The sequence below is a fragment of the Cynoglossus semilaevis genome, chromosome 1 (genome assembly GCF_000523025.1).
Source record: "Cynoglossus semilaevis isolate Cse_v1.0 chromosome 1, Cse_v1.0, whole genome shotgun sequence".
Classification (NCBI taxonomy): domain Eukaryota; kingdom Metazoa; phylum Chordata; class Actinopteri; order Pleuronectiformes; family Cynoglossidae; genus Cynoglossus; species Cynoglossus semilaevis.
Window position 1 is genome coordinate 18,327,628 of NC_024307.1, and position 17,844 is coordinate 18,345,471.

The 17,844-nt window shown below is 42.9% G+C and overlaps 1 protein-coding gene across 6 annotated transcripts in view; it reads left to right on the top strand.

The window, feature by feature from the left end:
* Positions 1-192: 192 nt before the first annotated feature.
* atrn (attractin) overlaps positions 193-17,844 on the top strand; it is a 52,469-nt gene continuing 34,817 nt past the window's right edge. For 3 of the 6 annotated variants that reach the window (XR_003049607.1, XM_017037151.2, XM_017037159.2), the window contains exons 1-17: positions 195-732; positions 5,156-5,239; positions 7,259-7,372; positions 7,504-7,632; positions 7,881-8,077; positions 8,277-8,445; positions 9,266-9,356; positions 10,077-10,326; positions 10,668-10,851; positions 11,009-11,163; positions 12,936-13,020; positions 13,496-13,719; positions 14,288-14,409; positions 14,631-14,769; positions 14,915-15,096; positions 17,358-17,577; positions 17,688-17,841. Coding sequence is in view for 5 of the 6 variants with exons in the window: in XM_017037151.2 (XP_016892640.1) it covers positions 503-732; positions 5,156-5,239; positions 7,259-7,372; positions 7,504-7,632; positions 7,881-8,077; positions 8,277-8,445; positions 9,266-9,356; positions 10,077-10,326; positions 10,668-10,851; positions 11,009-11,163; positions 12,936-13,020; positions 13,496-13,719; positions 14,288-14,409; positions 14,631-14,769; positions 14,915-15,096; positions 17,358-17,577; positions 17,688-17,841 (2,729 nt within the window). In the remaining variant the exon portion in view is untranslated. Of the gene's footprint in view, positions 733-5,155; positions 5,240-7,258; positions 7,373-7,503; positions 7,633-7,880; positions 8,078-8,276; positions 8,446-9,265; positions 9,357-10,076; positions 10,327-10,667; positions 10,852-11,008; positions 11,164-12,935; positions 13,021-13,495; positions 13,720-14,287; positions 14,410-14,630; positions 14,770-14,914; positions 15,097-17,357; positions 17,578-17,687; positions 17,842-17,844 lie in introns of all 6 variants that reach the window. The other 3 variants (XM_017037158.2, XM_025055228.1, XM_017037153.2) reach the window with 2 other exon arrangements.

The window sequence follows — 17,844 nt, forward strand, 5'->3', positions numbered from 1 at the left end:
AAACAATCTGCTCATCCTAAGCTAAAACTGTAAAATTATTGAATTCTTAGTTTTATTTCATTTATTTCTTATAAGCAATTAAATCGACATTTAAATAGTTAAACGATCATTTTTGTTTTAAATTGTTTTTCAAAAGTAAGGTATTATTTACGAATGATTAGCTCATGTGTTAGGATGTTTTATTTTTTTTAATATTTAGGTTTAATTCTTGGCGCGCTGGCTTCTTCGAGTTGCGCATTTCCGGTTTCTGTCGTCACTTCCTGGTGTCAATATGCGGCTTGTTGCGGTCCTAGAGGAACAGACACGGAGCAAAGATGGAAACTCGCCGACCTGAGAGCTCGGGGCTGCATGGACAAACTCAACACTAGACCCTTAAAAACCGTATCTCCCACGCCGCTGAGGTGAACCCCAGACCGGCTTCAGCCCCTGGTTCTGTCCCGCAGCAGCAGCCGCAGCGGCGGAGCGTCAGCCCCGACTGAAAGCAGCCATCTTCTGTGAGAGAATGTGCAGGGCTCCGCGGCAGGCCTGCTCCTGCTCCCGGAGCCTGCTGATGCTCGGCGCCGCTCTTCTGCTCTCTGTCACCGGCCTCCTGTCCGCGCTACCCGCTGCCACCGACGCTAAAGACTGCGACAAAGTGTGTGTGAACGGACGGTGCAACGCTGCCACCGGGACTTGCGTCTGCTTCCCTGGCTGGGTCGGGGACCAGTGCCAGCACTGCGGAGGACGATTCAGGTACCGGGGAAAAGCGTACCATGAACAAAGCTCAGACACACACTCTGTCTGTATGTCTGTCTGTTTGTCTGTCTCTCTTTTTGTGTATGTGAGTGTGTGTGTGTATGAGAGAGAGAGAGAGAGAGAGAGAGAGCGAGTGAGAGAGTGAAAGAGTGACTGATTCCAGAGTGTGTGTCCTCTATTTGTTTTCCATTAATTTGGTGGTTGCATATTGTTACAAGCTTGATGCTGCTGCACCTCAGTGGATGCTGTTGCAGCAGTATCAATGTCAGTGGTGAAGAACAGTGGCTTCATCTGTGCTGAGGGCACTGTATGTGAGCAGGTGAGATGGAGGCCAGTGTTCTGCTGAGCTGTTCTTCAGCTGCAGCAGTAGTGTGTGTGTGTGTGTGTGTAAGAGTGTCCTCTTTACAGGAAACAGCTGTGGTTAAAAACCAGGAGAGTGTCTGCTGTGGATAGAAAACCCTCACTGATGATGTTGTTGTTGTTATGTAGTGTCAGCTGTCTGCACCACTGTCTAATGTTTGACTATGGACCTGATGTTTGTCAGCCACTTGATAAAGCAATGAAGTTGGTTAAATATCAACTCCAGTCTCTAAATTACATTTCAAATCAACACCGGCAAATACCTTAGCAGGGCTTGATTTGAAATGTAATTTAGAGACTGGAGTTGATATTTAACCAACTTCATTGCTTTATCAAGTGGCAAACATCAGGTCGATTAGTCAAACATTAGACAGAGTTCTTCACCAGACAATCTCACTGTGAGAAGATCCTTGGTGGTGTCCCACCAAACCTCATGGACAATCAAATCAAAGTTAGCTCCCAGAGACAGTTGTCAGTCAAAGTTACAAATTTCAGTGTTGGAAATTATTTGTTCAGACATACCATAGTAACACTAACTGGCCACAGGAGGCAACAGTGGATCCGTTGCTGCTGTTTGATTAAACCACTGATTTTCTCAATAGACTTTGGTCTGTGAATTCTACCTATGGGATTGATATACCTGTTGTGTAATACGCCGTATACTTTTCTGATGAGGGAATTCTACCTATTGGATTAATAATAACACATCATTATACCAATAATAATTAACACACACTGTTATATGTGAACTGCATCTCAGAAGTTTATATATACGACCTTTGCTGTTTTAAAAGATAAAATGAATAAAAGTTATTCAGCAGGGGTATAGTGAATTTATGGGCCGGAAAAGGCATATCTTGGTGTCCATTCTTTTGTGCGTGTGCACTAGGTGAAGCATTCAAATCTGTTAGAGCGTGTTTTTTGTTGAAAATGTGAAACAACCCCATGGTGTCGGTAGACCAGTCCCTGGTCTGACTCTATTTAGCATAAAAACAATGCTGCCTCACAGAACCAAGCTGTAGCTGGGAAAATGGAACACCAGTAAGAGTGTCAGTTCTGATGGAGATCTGATGGTCCATCAGAGCCAAGACAACAGTGAGGAGGAGGAGGAGGAGGAGGAAGGGAGAGATGCACTGATGTTTTAGACCAGTCTCTGATGTCTGGGATTTGAGGTTGTCTAATGTGTAGGGTTTAGTGTTGGAGGTTATACAGTAGGGTTGTCACGATACCAGAATTTCAGTAGTGGATACCGATACGAATTTCCACGATTCTCTACACTAATTTTAGACTGTGATAAAGATAAAAAAAAACAAAACTTTAAAATTCATTACTTTATTAAAAGCTGTTTCAAACTGTCAATTATTTAAGATCGCTGTGTTTCAATATATGTTTGCATGGAATCTAATTAGAATTTCTTAAAGACCACAGTTGTTCATCCTTGGTGGCGGCACCGACTGCTCAGTGCTCATACGGGAATGCTGCCCCCATCAGTTCCACCAGGAAACAACACAGCTAATGGAGGGGAAATGTGAATATTTGGTACTGATGGAACCAGAAAAAAAAACAGGCTTTGATGTATGTTTTGTGAGTTGGTACTTTGTACTGATGTATTGGTTCTTGTGACAACCCTATTGTACAGTATGGAAGTTGTACATTGTGATAGGTTCAGTGTTTCAGGTTGTGCGGTGGTGAGGCTGTACAGTACAGTATGTGCAGTGTGTGGTTCTGGTTGTGAAGGTTTTTGTCTCTCTTTCTGCAGGTTCATGTTAATGTTCCACTAGGTGCTGAAGCAGGGACTGAGTGCCTGACAGTTATTCACAAAGAGTTGACATGTCTGTCTCTGTTTTATGAAGGACAGTGTCAGGAGACAAAGACACAGACCAGACGAAAAAACTTCATTTCAAATAAAATAACCATCTGTTGAACGGGATGGTCGGACATAGCCACAAACACATTTATGTCTTTAAACACAGGCGTTGTGTTCTCTGTTGTGCTGTCTGTTGTCAGTGTTTCGTCTCTTGTTTACACTTGTGTCGGTCACATCACACTTTTCTTCTTCTCTGGTGTTCCTGGCTCCATTTCCTGGAAATGTTCCTTCACCAACTGTCCTCTCTGTCAGGACAGGAACACGTTGGCAGGAACAAACCTTACACATGTTATTTATTTGTGTGTGTTGTCTGTTTGTTTATACCAGGGCACAATATCAGGCTTCTAATGAAACTCACATTCAGCATCATTTCTACAACAATAAAAAAAAGAAAGAATTTAGTATTTTTTAAGCTATTTTAATCTAACCCTTAGCTTCTTTCCACAATAAAAATAGTGTTACATTTGCTTCTTTTGAAACAATTCTAGTGATTTCTTTATATCTTTTATAAGCCAGCTTTTAAATAAGGTGTTTGTGGACCACACAAGGCGTATTTTGATTTAAAGTCACCCAAGTCTAGTTCAGTGTTCAGATCAAATTAAATATTAAACTCTTTTTTTATTAAACTCGTCCTCTGTGACCTGTGGCCTCTGAGTAGGACCAATAAAAGCACTGAGACAACTAATCCTGTTTCTGTCCTGTCAGGTCTGCTGACAGAAAAACTCTGGTCTGATGACATTTGTGTGAAGATTTACATCAGTTATATCCTGCGTTGTGTACGTGTGAATGAGGAACTCTGGTCTCTGTGGGCTGTAGCCACAGCACTGATGTTCTATGTTGTAGCTGGGGGTCTGTACTGATGTTGTACCTGTGTTCACTGTGCTTCCAGACTGTAGACCAGACCATACCAGTGCAGACATGCAGGTTTATGAATGTACAGGTGTTTCGATTGCCTTAATGATTGTTGCTCAGGTCCAGATAAAGTGGTTTTTATGACTGAAACTTCACAATGATGAAAACAGGTTTTATTGCCTGGTGCTGTGAATCTGACTGTGATTCTGGATCTTGAAGCATTTATGGTCTGAACTGACTGTGACTGGTCCAACACAGCAGACAAAGACTCTGGTTTATCAGTTAGTCCTGATCATGGTCTAAAATTTGTGGTTTCACCTCTGCTCTTGTATTTCATCTCATCCAAACATTCTTGGGTCAGTGGAGCACAATGAAAGACAGGACTTTGGGGACATTTTTACTAGGGATGCACAGAGTTTTTGGCCACCGAAGTTATGATAGTTTTTAGTTATTGTTTATTGGGGAAAATGCAATCGAGATACGAGTGGATTGACGCACGGGTGCTGTTGTGGAATGAACCACTTTTTATGGCTGACTTGCATTCATTTTTTTTGTATAATTGGCTAACCTGCAGGTTAGAGTGAAGAGCTGCCATTGATCACTGGAGCTGTACACCACCTCCATCACCAGTTTACCTTGGCCATCAAGGAGTAAGAACAAGTCAGATAGATTGGGGAAAGGAGAAATTAACAAAAAGTGGTACAAAAAATGAACTAAATGAATAAAGTCAAAGATAAAAATGACAGGGAAAAAGTTAAAGGTTTCAGGGACTTCAGCAACATGGCTGCAGGATTCATTTTATTTAAATGGTTGTTGTTTTTGTGTTGTGCTGCTGTTGTGCTGCTGTTGTGCGTGGTGTGTGGCCAGAGCAGCTCAGGCTCTGGACTCAGGCAGTTGTAGAGTCAACAAGAAGTTTAAATGCAGTTCTGGGACAGAGTCCAGCAGTCTGGGTTGTAAACCAGTCACCTCTCTGCAGCTGGACTCACAGGTCTGTTATGAACAGGAGCACAGACCTGATGGGACAGTAGGAGAAGACAAACAAAAACAGAGATCACTGGTGACCCTCTGCTGCTGATTTCTCAACCCTGTGTGTGTGTGTGAGAGTGCCTGTCTGTTTACTTGCTGCTGCCTCCTGTGTGACAACAATGTTGTTGTGTATGAGCATCTGTGTCCCTATAGAACAGCCAGCTCAGTGTCGGACCGTTCCAGGTTACCGACAGTGGTTTGAAAAAACAACAGTCTGAGTGTCATCCTGTTCCAGGTTACATGTGCATGTGTTTCATGTAGAAGTGCTTCAAAACCACATTATTTACATGTATGACTTCCTCTTTCTGTCTCCAGGTTGACTGGACCTTCTGGTTTTCTGACTGATGGACCAGGAAACTACAAATACAAGACCAAGTGCACGTGGCTCATAGAGGGACAGTGAGTAAAGCAGGAGTCCAGAACTTCTTATCAGATCTATGATTCCATCAGACCAGTCAAGACCAAACCAAATTAAAACAGATCTTGGATCAGGTCGGATCAGAATCTTAATCTTAAAGGAAACGTTTAGATTCAAGAAGAATCAAGAGAATAACATCTAATAAAATCACAGTTCTCCCCATTTTGTTCAGAAACCCTGCAGGACTGATGCAGAATCAGACACATTCCACATTTTTAATCCTGTAATTTAAAATGTAATTATTATAATTCCTAGAGTTTTTTTTTTCATAAGTTTTGGTGGTTAACCTTTAGCTAAATCTGAGCTAACCATTAATATTCACCTTGGCTGATTTGATCTTTTATCTATTGACATTTTCCCTCATCTTTAAGTATTTCACTTTTCCACTGACGATGTTTTTGTTGACACACAGCCCTCCTGTGACCCCTCTGTGGATCTAGAGCCAGTCTTTGGGAAACACTTTGTTGAAACACATTGACATGATCACAGTCACTCAGACAGCTCTGTTAATTCATGTGAAGTGGGCTAAACAAATAAAACACAGCTGAGCCAAGCAGGAGGAGGAGGAGGAGAAAGAGGAGAAGGATGATGATTAAAAACCTCAGGCTAAAAGAGACAATATTTTGTGACTCTCAGCCTTTTTTAGTTTTTATTTTTCTGTAAGTTCTTTACTGGTCAAAGGCCGGAAGTCATGTGTTTCCAGAAGCTGAGGCTGACTGTTGACTCTCTGTGTTGTTGACGTCATAAGCCTCATCAGAGAACTCTTCCACAGACTAAATCTGTTAGAATCTAGAAATCTCACTGAAAACCCAGATCCTCATTTTAATCCCTGTCTGCAGTGAAGTGGCTCAGCATTGTTTTTGCAGTGTTTTTGTCCTGATCTGACCCGAGCTCAAACTCTGTGACGTCACATGTGAGGTCATCTCTGATCTCCTTTGTGTGTGTGTGTGTGTGTGTGTGTGCATGTGTCTATGTTTATGCTTGTCATTCCTCCAGGCTCACTGTTTATTTTACATGAATGATTCACCACTCAGCCTAACACTGCTTCTTTATTAGAGGTTCTCCAAGCTGCTGTTAGTCTGCAGTGGAGGAGGAGAGAGGATGGAGTCACTGTTTGAGAAGTAAAAACATCTAGAGAGCTGCTTCTCTGTCTTTCAAATAACCACATCTCACACAAATGGATCTCGGTTTTTCTGTTGAGTCGAGTCACACACAACTATGTTTTGGATATTTAAAAAAATATATAGTTCTGGGAAACTATTAAAATTGTAAAACCTTTATTGCAAAGTCAGTAAGCCACAGTGCAATACGACATGGTTCTAAAAGGTTCTATTTAAAGTGATTTGCCTGCATCGTTGGTGTGCACTACATTTAAGTGGTACTTTACAGTACTCTCCATGTTTCCGTTCATCGGAGTCTTGCAGCAGTCTTAGCCCGTGGCCCAAATGCTCCGATTATTTGAGATACCTCAGTTTCAAGTCAGTACTTCCCCCACCTCCCTTTCCATCCCTGGTAGCCAAGGGTTGTATGTACAATTTGTGTGTTAAGAGCATATGAACAACCCTGAGAATAATAGATTTCATGATTGTCAACTAAAAATGATCTAAAGTATTACAAAATTAGCCAAAACAGCTGTGTTCTCTGTGTAACCCTAACAAACTGTTAGACCCAAAACAACTAGAAGGTAATCCAACAGATGGAACTTGATGATGAAGAGTTCCACTCAGCTGTTCAGACTCTGAAGAAGAAAGTGTTTGCCAAGATTTAAGGTCGAGCTGTTAGAACATATGTCAGGGGTCTCCAACTATGTTTGTCGCAGGGCCACCTCTGTGTTCCTGGTATAACATTATTATTAGACGTTTGTTGAAATCCAGTCACCAGCCGTATCGGACTGTTCGGCAGGCTGTAGTGAGCCAGTTGATGTTGACTTGGTCATATAGTCCAGTTTTGTTTATGAAGCGAACATAATAAAGGGTAAACGTGTATTTTAACTCTTTCAGACCCAACACCATTTTGAGGTTGAGGTTCAATCACTTTGCCACTGAGTGCAGCTGGGATCATCTCTATGTCTACGACGGAGACTCCATCTACGCTCCACTGCTGGCTGCCTTCAGGTACAGGACCTTCTCTATGCTCTGGTTTAGTAAACCTCTGTCAGACTACAGTGAAGGGAACCCCCAGTAGAACAGAAGCTCATTCTACAGATAAACATTCATGACCGGTTCCTGTTCCTCTCCTCTCCCAGTGGCCTCATTGTTCCTGAGCGTTATGGGAATGAAACGGTTCCAGAGGTGGTGTCGCAGTCCGGCTATGCACTGCTGCATTTCTTCAGTGATGCTGCCTACAACCTGACGGGCTTCCACATCTCCTACAGGTGGGTCTCCACTCACCATTATACATCTCCGTCATTCAGGAGCTCTGACCAGATAGAACAGTAGTCCAGAAGACTGTGTGGTACCATGAACCTGGAGCTGACCCTCAACGATTTGTCATCTTAGCCTTTCTCTCAGCCCAATGAAGATGTTATATTTTTCCCATGACCCTCTTGGCTAACACCCAGGTCTACTGGTTCTGGAACAGTTCCGTCTCACTCTTTCTGTTCTCCCCCTGCCTTCCTTCCAGGATGAACATGTGTCCCAACAACTGCTCTGGCCGCGGTGAGTGTCGTGTGGGGCCATCTGGAGGTCAGGTTTACTGTGAGTGTGAAGACTCCTGGAAAGGTGAAGCCTGTGACACCCCCTACTGTCAGACCCAATGTGGTTCTCCTGATCGAGGTCACTGTCAAAACAAGACCTGCGTCTGCAAGACCGGGTGGCAAGGTGAGCCGGTTGTCCTCCTCTTTTTGCTCCTCCTCCTCTGAGGCTGCGACTGATTTTCACGTTTGGCCTCTGCAGCCAGCATTTTATTTCTGTGTTCAGTATCAGAGCAGGAGCCGTCTGGTTTGATGAAGAATATCGGTTCCTCACTTTTTTTATTCTACTGCAGAGTTGTGATTGTACGGTTTTGGTTTCTCCCCAGGTCCAGACTGTTCTGTACCAACTCCTGCCAACTCCTCCTTCTGGGGCAGGGAGGAGTTCACTGAGCCTGGACTGGCCAGAGCCTCCCACAAGGCCGTGGTGGATCAGGGAGTCATGTGGGTGGTGGGAGGCTACGTCTTCAACACCTCCGACTATCAGATGGTCAAAGCGTAAGTGCTCTTCTCTGTGAGGGTCTGACTGACAGAACACGGCGTCTTAATATTGCCAGGAGAAGGAAGAACCACCTGACTCTCTTGGGCCAATAGAAGGCAGAAACAGGAAACTGTCTGGACCTGACTGAAGGCTGTCATTAAAGCCCATAAATGACAGTCTGGTCTGGGGTTTGAGCCTGAGCTCCACCCAGACAGATTCTGCTCTCTGCCTTTAGATCTTTCTGTGGTTAAACAGTTTCCTGTCAGAGCGCGGCGTCTAATTAATTTCTGTCCTGATTCCAGAGGGTTCCACCCACTTTATTATAGTCCATTTATTTTTATCTCTCTGACATATTCAGATGAGAGACTGTCCTGAAACATCTTCACAGCACGCTCACAAATGGACTCTGAACTGGTCCTTTAAATTCTCCTGGCTCTTTTTTGCTATTCACTGTTTGTCAGGAAACGTTTCCTCTTTCCTGTGTGTAGGTGGTGCTGAGTACACGTTTAAAAGTCCTATCCATGAGTCTAAATCTAGTACTGTAAACGTGTCATACGGTGGTAAATATCACTATCTACATCCAGAAGGTCACTGGGTCATAAGTCCAGTCTACGGTTGATCTTTCCCTGTGGAGTTTGAAAGTTTTCCCCCAGTATCTGGGTTTTTTTTACAGCCCAAAAAGATGCTCAATAGTGGCAAACAATGGATGAATAAACATTTTCATTTTTCAAGAAATAATGTAAACAGTTGGACTGGTTGTCTACTGGATTGATTGGATCGCATGTCCTTAAATCAGCTGTTTGGTCTCTGACCTTGTGACTGTTTTCTTTCATGCAGGTTTAACCTGAGCAGCAGGAGGTGGTTGAACCTTCAGTCTTCTGTCAACGCTGTTACTCCACGATACGGACACTCACTGGCTCTTCATGAGGTATGTGTACTGACAGGAGGTGTGTGCACGTGCACTGGGGTTCAGTATCTTCACTCTGTCTAAACCCAACTAAAGTAGCTGAACTGAACTGAAGAAAAAAAAAACTTACTCCGTCCAATTGCCCTTTATGTTATGTTATGTTAGCTATGTTCTGATGAGAAGACCTGGATGACTGACCAGTCCACAAATTCACATCTTTAAGTCTTTAAACTGTCAATCAGCCGAAGACTTGTTTCATGTATTCTTGATTAGCTGAGGAAGTTTGGAACAAATACACAGTAAAAAAGGGTATTTCATAATATTTCATAGTATTATTTCATAATATTTATATAAACTTTCATAATATTTCTAGTGTTTTGAAGTAACATTTTCACTGAGATAAAACTTTAGTTCCATGTGATGATTTAAAAGTTCCAAAAATCCAAAATGAATAGTTGAATTAAAATTTAAAATAATTAAACTGAAAATAACTAAAGCACAAATATAATGACATAGAATATAGATGTAGTAGTGACCAAATACTGTGTGAATTAAAACTGTTCGGTAAATTGGTTTAATCAAAGCACCCCGACATATAATGTATATATAAAGTATCTTCAGTTTATATGAGTAAATATATTTTCAACGTTTTCACTGTCAGTCATTTAACCTGGTCATTTGAATATCAGCTCCCAAGTTATTTTCCTTTTCCTCTGTTTCACTTCTCTCTCCTCTCTCCAGGGAAAGATCTACATGTACGGAGGAAAAATCGACTCCACGGGGAACGTGTCCAGTCAACTCTGGGTTTTCTACATCCAGAACCAGACTTGGGTTCTCCTCAGCCCCAGGTCTAAGGAACAGTATGCTGTGGTTGGTCACTCTGCTCACATCATTCCTCCTCTCCAGGAGGGAGGGAGTCCCGTCATGTTGGTTCTGTTTGGACACTGTCCTCTGTACGGATACATCAGCCAGGTCCACGAATACAATCTGGGTAAGAACAACCTCACACACACAGTCACACCAGATAAAAACAAAAAAACAGAATAGTTATTAGTTTTAAGATACTTGGAGTGAATGAACTGCTGTACAATTGGAAGAGATGTTGAAAAGACAGGTGGATCATCATAAGTCTGAATTGGCTGGTTAAAGCTACATGCTGGATGGACGGATGAATAAAGAGAAACACACAGACAGACAAACTGTATCAATCCCTCGAAAGTTCCCTTTGAGCTACCTAGAAAAACTATTTGTTTGAATAATATTGGTTTGGCCGTTTGGTTCTGTGTTTGATTATTCTTCCTGAGTGGCACTGATCTCTGTGTTTCTGTGCAGCTTTGAACACATGGAGTATGGTTCCTACAGACGGTGCCCTGGTCCAGGGTGGTTATGGTCACAGCAGTGTGTTTGATCCTGGTACCAGATCCATATACACACACGGAGGATACAAAGCCTTTAGTGCCACTAAATACGGCCTGGCTGGAGACCTGTACAAACTGGATGTGGACAGGAAGAAGTGGTGAGTTGGTGAAGTGACACATGTACAGACACACACAGGGACTCATACCAGGACTCATTCTCTGACAGTGCAGTTGAACCTAGTAGATAAAACACTGATCTTTGGCTATAGGTTTTAAAAGTCATTTAATGTTCTTTATTTCTGCTTCTCTCTGCAGGACCATTCTGAGGGACAGTGGGTTTTTCCGTTACCTTCACACAGCAGTGATTGTCAGCGGAACCATGTTGGTGTTTGGAGGAAACACACACAATGACACGTCCATGAGCCATGGAGCAAAGTGTTTCTCCTCTGACTTCCTGGCATACAGTCTGGGTCAGTAACACACACACGGTCTGTGACATACAGTCTGGGTCAGTAACACACACACAAACACACACGGTCTGTGATACAGACACACACTCGGAGAACCTGAGATTGTGGGAAATGTTTCATAATTAGTAGTTGAGAATGAGAATAAAATTGTGCTCTGAAGAACTACAGTATATGCTGCCCATTGAAAATTAGACTCGGCCAAAAATTTCAGTCAGTTTATCAAACATCTAGAGATGAAAAAGATAAACTACCGTGATAATGTTTGAGATGACCCGCTAAAGCTCCATCACCTCGACTGTAATGAGCAGAACTGGATCAGAGCGTGAACATTTCAAGGTCGTTCTGGTGTTTTAGAGCTGCAGTAGGCACTGAGTAACAGCAGAGGGCAGTGTTTGCTTATTAATGTACCGCTCCAAACACGACCGCCTCTATCAGAATGATGATTTTTGTCGTGTGTTTGTTGTCCAAATAGTAGTAGAAAGAAAACCAGATTTTGTTTTCAAAGGGTACATTTAATGTCACAGCCGCCTGCTAGAATATTTTGGAAGATAATGGCAAAACAACAGTAAAGAGAGTAAAAAAAAAAGGATGAAAAAACAGAAAACAATCAGTCAGTAAGTCAAGGCAGCCGTTTTGTCAAACACTGTTCTAGAAGTGATAAGATGTTGATCTAGAAATGATCTAGAAAAGATGATCAGCGCCAGTCAGTACAGCAGCAAGGTCTGTGCTCCACTGCATCTGTGTAGTGTGTTGAAGAGGGGAGACTCACACATGTCCACAGGAGTCTGCTGAGTGTCCTCCTGTTCTCCATAGACTCTTTAGTCTGCAGTTTCCACGTACTGTTGTGTTGACAGTCTGACACACAAGCCACCGCTGTAGCCAGGGATAAATGTGTGATCAGAGCAGAGTTAATAAGTTAATGAATGATTACATTCAGGAGTTACACCACAGCTTAATGGACCTGTAATTTACATTTCACATTCCACCAACTTCACAAACATGAATAAACAGCCAAGGGAGGTGCTCATCAATATTCATCATAGATGTTCAGAACCATGGACAGAGACAGACTGATGAGAATAAAAGACAGACCTTTGTTCAAAAACTGTCTATTTTACATTTTAATGTATATAAATTGACAAAGAGGTCTATCCCTCCATCCTCACCTACGGAGAGGAGAGGAGGGCTTGACAGAAAATACTGATGCTAACAATGGCTTAAGAAAAAAAAAAGAGTTTCAAAACACTATAGTAAATGTCTAAACATATGTGAAAAATGTTAAGAATTCTCCCAGAAGGAAACCAAATGTCTATAATATAAATGATGTGTTTTTTGATGACATGCATTAAGAATAATTGTAGCTTCAGTCCGGACTACAGCCGTCCAAATGCAATTGCTTGACTAGGGTCAACGTTTAGACACACTTTTGATATTTAAAGATATTATATCTTAAATATATTGGATATATAATATATTTTAGAATAAACCCTTAGGCAGTTTGTGTCCACCACTGAGCTCTTTGCTTGGGTTCATAGTGAGATCAAACATATTGAATTCTGACCTGTCAGAAGGAGTCACTCCTCGCTGTATTCTCCCCCTGATTTGTGGACCCTCCTGGTTCCTCACTTCTGTGTTTTTGATTGGCAGCTGCAAACGAGCTGTTAGAGTCTGACTGACCATTAGTAACAGTTAAAGAATGAATGTGTTTTTGATTAAAGTGTTAGAGCAGCAGCCTCAGCAGCTTACCTCTGCGTGTCTTCTTCTGACTGCAGCCTGTGATGAATGGACGGTTCTGCCTCGACCTGAACTCTTCAGTGACGTCAACAGATTTGGACACTCTGCTGTTATTAACGACGGGTAAGTATTCAGCACTAGTTCACAGAAAAAACTTAAAATCACTGAAGTTGGGGTGTATTATTTCTTTTCTCTCTTCTCTTGTGTTTAAGTGGAGTGAAGTGCCTGAAAATTACAGGAGTATTTTATTCACTGATAGCTGTCTGACAGATTTCTTCCCGTTTGAGATATGAAAAAAGAACCACAGAAATGACTGTGTGACTGTATTGTATTCTCCATCAAAATAATGTTCTCCCTCTGAAAGGCTAGTCAGAAGCTGACACAAAGAAACATGAAAGATAGCTGAAAAAACAACTAATGCTGCCCAAACCAGCAGAACACTTCAGCCAAAATATATTTAACGATCTGTCCCGACAAGTGGAGCCTCAAAATATTTTATAAATATAAAATGTCAGCTATAATTATTACCATGAGAATTATCACAAAAACTGTGTTGTTGACAATATGTGACGGTGACAACAGTTTTTCTGCTTCACAGAATGATGTATGTGTTTGGAGGCTTCAACAGCCTCCTCCTCAGTGACCTCCTGATCTACACCTCCCCAAGCTGCGCAGCCTTCGAAACTCTTCACACATGCAATCAGGCGGCGCCTGGTATCCAGTGTGTGTGGAACAGTACTCAGGGAGTCTGTCTGCCCTGGGAAGGAAGCAGCTCAGGACTGGATCTGCAGCAGATCCCTGCGTCCTGCAGCACCAGATCATGTAGGTCCACACGCAGGTTCTTGTTTCTCTACATCTGATCTGAGGTCTGATGAGACGGCAGCTCACTGACAGACACTGTGGTGACCGTGTGTCTGTGTGCGAGCGTGACAGTGAGAGGCTGAGGTTCTGAAGGACACATCACTCAGGTCTTGTTCCACCTGCCTCTGAGAATTGTCCTTCTATTTGCCTTTTGTCATTTGTCACCAGAAAATCATGACTTTCTTCAAATGTTGGCTCTTTTTTTTTTTTCTGCTGCTGTCGTCTAACAAACACAGACTCGGGCAGATGGAATCTGCTCCTCTGAATATCTTTAAACCACATTTAATACCAGAGAGAGTCTGAGCTCTGTTGTTTCTTTTTGGATGTTAAATCACCTCAGTTTGACACAGCAGAAAAAAAACCAACAACTGAAAAGTTAAAGAAGTGACGAGGGATCTGGATTAAAAGACTGATGAACTGTGGAGAGTGTATGGTGTCACCATCAGACTTTGAAGAGAACATGTCTGTGTTTGAACATCAACGTTTGACTGTATTGTTTTTCTTCTTCTTCTGGTCGTACTCTCAACAGATACAGACAGCGAACGCTGTGATCAGTACAACGACTGTTACAGTTGCACCTCCAACACCAACGGCTGTCAGTGGTGTTCAGCTCAGTGTGCTTCTGTCAGCAGTAACTGCACCTCAGCCCAGGTCAGACACCGGACAGTGGACACAGGCACTGATAACTGCACCTCAGCCCAGGTCAGACACTGTACACAGGCACTGGCACACACAGAGACACACATGGACACACACAGATCATTATTTAAACACTGTATAATTAATGAAACAGTCTCAGTAAACAATCATTATAATAATTCCACATTGTTTGAATAGGCTCACAGCTGTTCATTTGCACATCCTTCCCCCAGGGGGCGATAGCAGAAGGCGAGGTTTGCCCTAGAGACAACCCTTCATATGTGTGTAACAAGAAAACCAGCTGTAAGAGCTGTGCTGTGGATCAGAACTGTCAGTGGGATTCACGCAACCAGGAGTGTATTTCTCTGCCAGGTGAGAAACACAAACACAAACCTTATTCCACGGCACTTCCACCAGACCGACATATGTGTGGACATGCACCTACATCCTCAGTCAGGAGGAAACTCTGCTCTAAGATTATGATGAAGGACAACTGTTCCCTCTCACACTGTTCCAGAAAACGTCTGTGGTGAAAGTTGGCACCTGGTGGGAAACTCCTGTCTGAAGTTCATCACTGCCAAGGACTCGTATGACAACGCCAAACTGGCCTGTAGGGGTCACAACGCTGTTCTGGCTTCGCTCACCTCGCAGAAGAAGGTGGACTTTGTCTTGAAGGAGCTGCACATCATGAGCATGGTGGTAAGACCAAAGTGGAGGTGTAACTGTTACTTTGCCCTTGTAATGATATTGTGAGCAGGGTTAGCTGTGGTGGGTTTGGTCAGATATTCTCTAAGCTCCGTCTCAGAGTTTGATCTTGATCTTGATTTTAGTTCTATCAATTTATTTTTTATCTTGGCAGCTAGTCCAGGAGTATGTTGTCTGACATGAGACTGACCTGTGTTTAGTAAAGGTCATGACCTCTGGGGTAGAGGTCTTGCTCTAAGGACTTTGTCATTGCACAGAAACACAAAAAACAGTGAGACTGACAACGAAATCTGAGTACACAGTACACAACTTGTAGGCTATGAGTAACTAATTTGAGGTATGGATATACATATATGTATAAATATATAACTGGTGCAAAACAAAATTGTGCTAATTATAAACTATAAGGTAAATACAAATATAAACACTATTGAAGTGACAAACATAAACAGAAATACATAAATAATACTGCACAGAGTCTAGACATGAAATTATTAACTGTGAATAGCTCAAACTGAGCCAATGGCCACAAGGTGGCAGTAAGGTTTTTTGTGTTGATCCCCAACTCCAACTGCTGGTCTTTCTGCATGTAGTTCCCTGTTCTCCCAGCATGTGTGTATGATGGTGGGAGGTGTTCTCCAGGTATTCCAGCTTCATCCCACAGTCTAAAAACATGCAAATTGGGAATTCTAAACTGATCCTGTGATGGATAGTAGAATTGTCTAGGGCGTGTTCCCACTCCCCCACCCGGTGACTCTCACTGCTTTGTTTCTAACTTTAGTCTGTGGTTATTAATGATGAATTGATTTAGATCCACAGAACAGTATCAGCTGCCCACGTCTTCAACAGCAGGAAACCATTACATCTCAGCAGCTTTTATAAAACGCGGCAGATAAACCATCAGTCTTGTTTTACACTGACTGAGACTGTTCACTGTTGAACAAATCATCCTTCATGTTTGTATTGACATGGCGGCTGTTGTTTAGCTGCTCCAACCTTTAACAGACATAATCAATCAATCCCAGAGATGCAGAAAACCCTCAGATAGACACTCTTTTCAGTGCAGGCGCTGGGATCCGGAGCTCTGTTTGTTTACATTACCGCTCATGTAGCAGCAGAAGCAGCAGCACTTCAAGCAGCAGCATTTATGGCATCAGCAGCAGCAGTGTGGACATTGATTAGAGATTGGACTGATAACCGTCTCTCAGGTTGCCGCCACTTAAACACTTTTTACTGCCCGTGTGTCAGAGCAGTTAAATTGATGTCAGCGCTGAAGACGAATCTCTGCCACAGATTCCTGCTCTCTTTGTTGTTTCTCACCGGCACCCTGAAAATGAGAGCTATTAAAATGTGTCCTGCTCATTGATTTTCACACAAACATCACATCAGTCTTCAGCAGTGGAGAGAGTGCTTCTTAACTCCCCACATTCCTCCAGCCTCCTCCAGAGATGGAGGGTTTTCTTCTGTCATTCCTCTGTGGAGGAGACAGAAAGTCTTTGGTTTTCAGTCTCTGTCCTTGTCTCTTACAGACATGTCCCCAAACCAGAAGACCCCAAATCAAAGTTTCTTTGGTCCTGCAATATTCTCCAAATGTTTTGGTCTAATGCAGGCATGGGCAAACTAAGGCCTGGGGGCCGGATGAGGCCCATTCAGCTTTTTAATCCGGCCCACAAAACGTTTCCAAATTATATAATTTATTGTTAGATTCTCATCATACTCCTCTGCAGTACCCACGTTTCACCGATAGATGTCGTAGAAAATGATAAAAGCATTTTAGTCTTTATGGATGACTTTTACATGTCATTTATCTTAGTTCACACGAACACCCGGTCTGATCCTGACCCCCTGTTCAATTTTTAGGACAATTGTGGCCCGCGGGTCAAAAGGTTTGCCCATGCCTGGTCTAATGTTTTTAAATCAGGGCTGGGATGTCAACAGCTTAAGGACAACTATTTGATTACAAACAAAATCCAAATTTAGAAAACACTTCTAATCCCACCTGTCCCTATACCTTTGTCACTGGTAACACTAATGCACACAGACCAGCCAGTAGGTGGCAATAATGTACCCTAAAGGTCAGCACCAACTTTAGCTTGGACTGTCCTGGTTTACAGTACTAGTGTAGCCAGGCCACAACTTTATTTTGTTTCCTCAGGTCTATTTTCCGCTCTGTTTCCACTTTGTTTCTAGTTTGACCTCGATAAAATTGGTGAAATAAAATCACTATATGTAAATTCCTTTTACCTTTTTACCAGTACAAGGCCAGTGTGACTCCCTGGGTTGGTCTTCGTAAGATAAACGTGTCGTACTGGTGCTGGGAGGACATGTCCCCATTCACCAACACCACGCTCCAGTGGCTGCCTGGGGAACCCAGCGATGCTGGCTTCTGTGGTTACCTGGCTGAAGCAGCGTCCAGTGGGCTGAAGGCTCAGTCCTGCATCAACCCTGTGAACGGCAGCCTCTGTGAACGACCAGGTGGAGTCACGTTCTTTAATCCTGCTGCAGAGTTCAGAGTTTATATCAAGAGTGTTCCAGATAAACAAACACACAGTTCTGACCCCGACCTCAAACCTCTCCTTCCGCAGCCAATCACAGTGCCAAACAGTGTCGTACGCCGTGCGCTCTGAGGTCCACGTGCACCGAGTGCACCAGCAGCAGCTCGGAGTGTATGTGGTGCAGTAACATGAAGCAGTGTGTGGACTCCAACGCCTACGGGGCCTCGTTCCCTTTTGGACAGTGGTG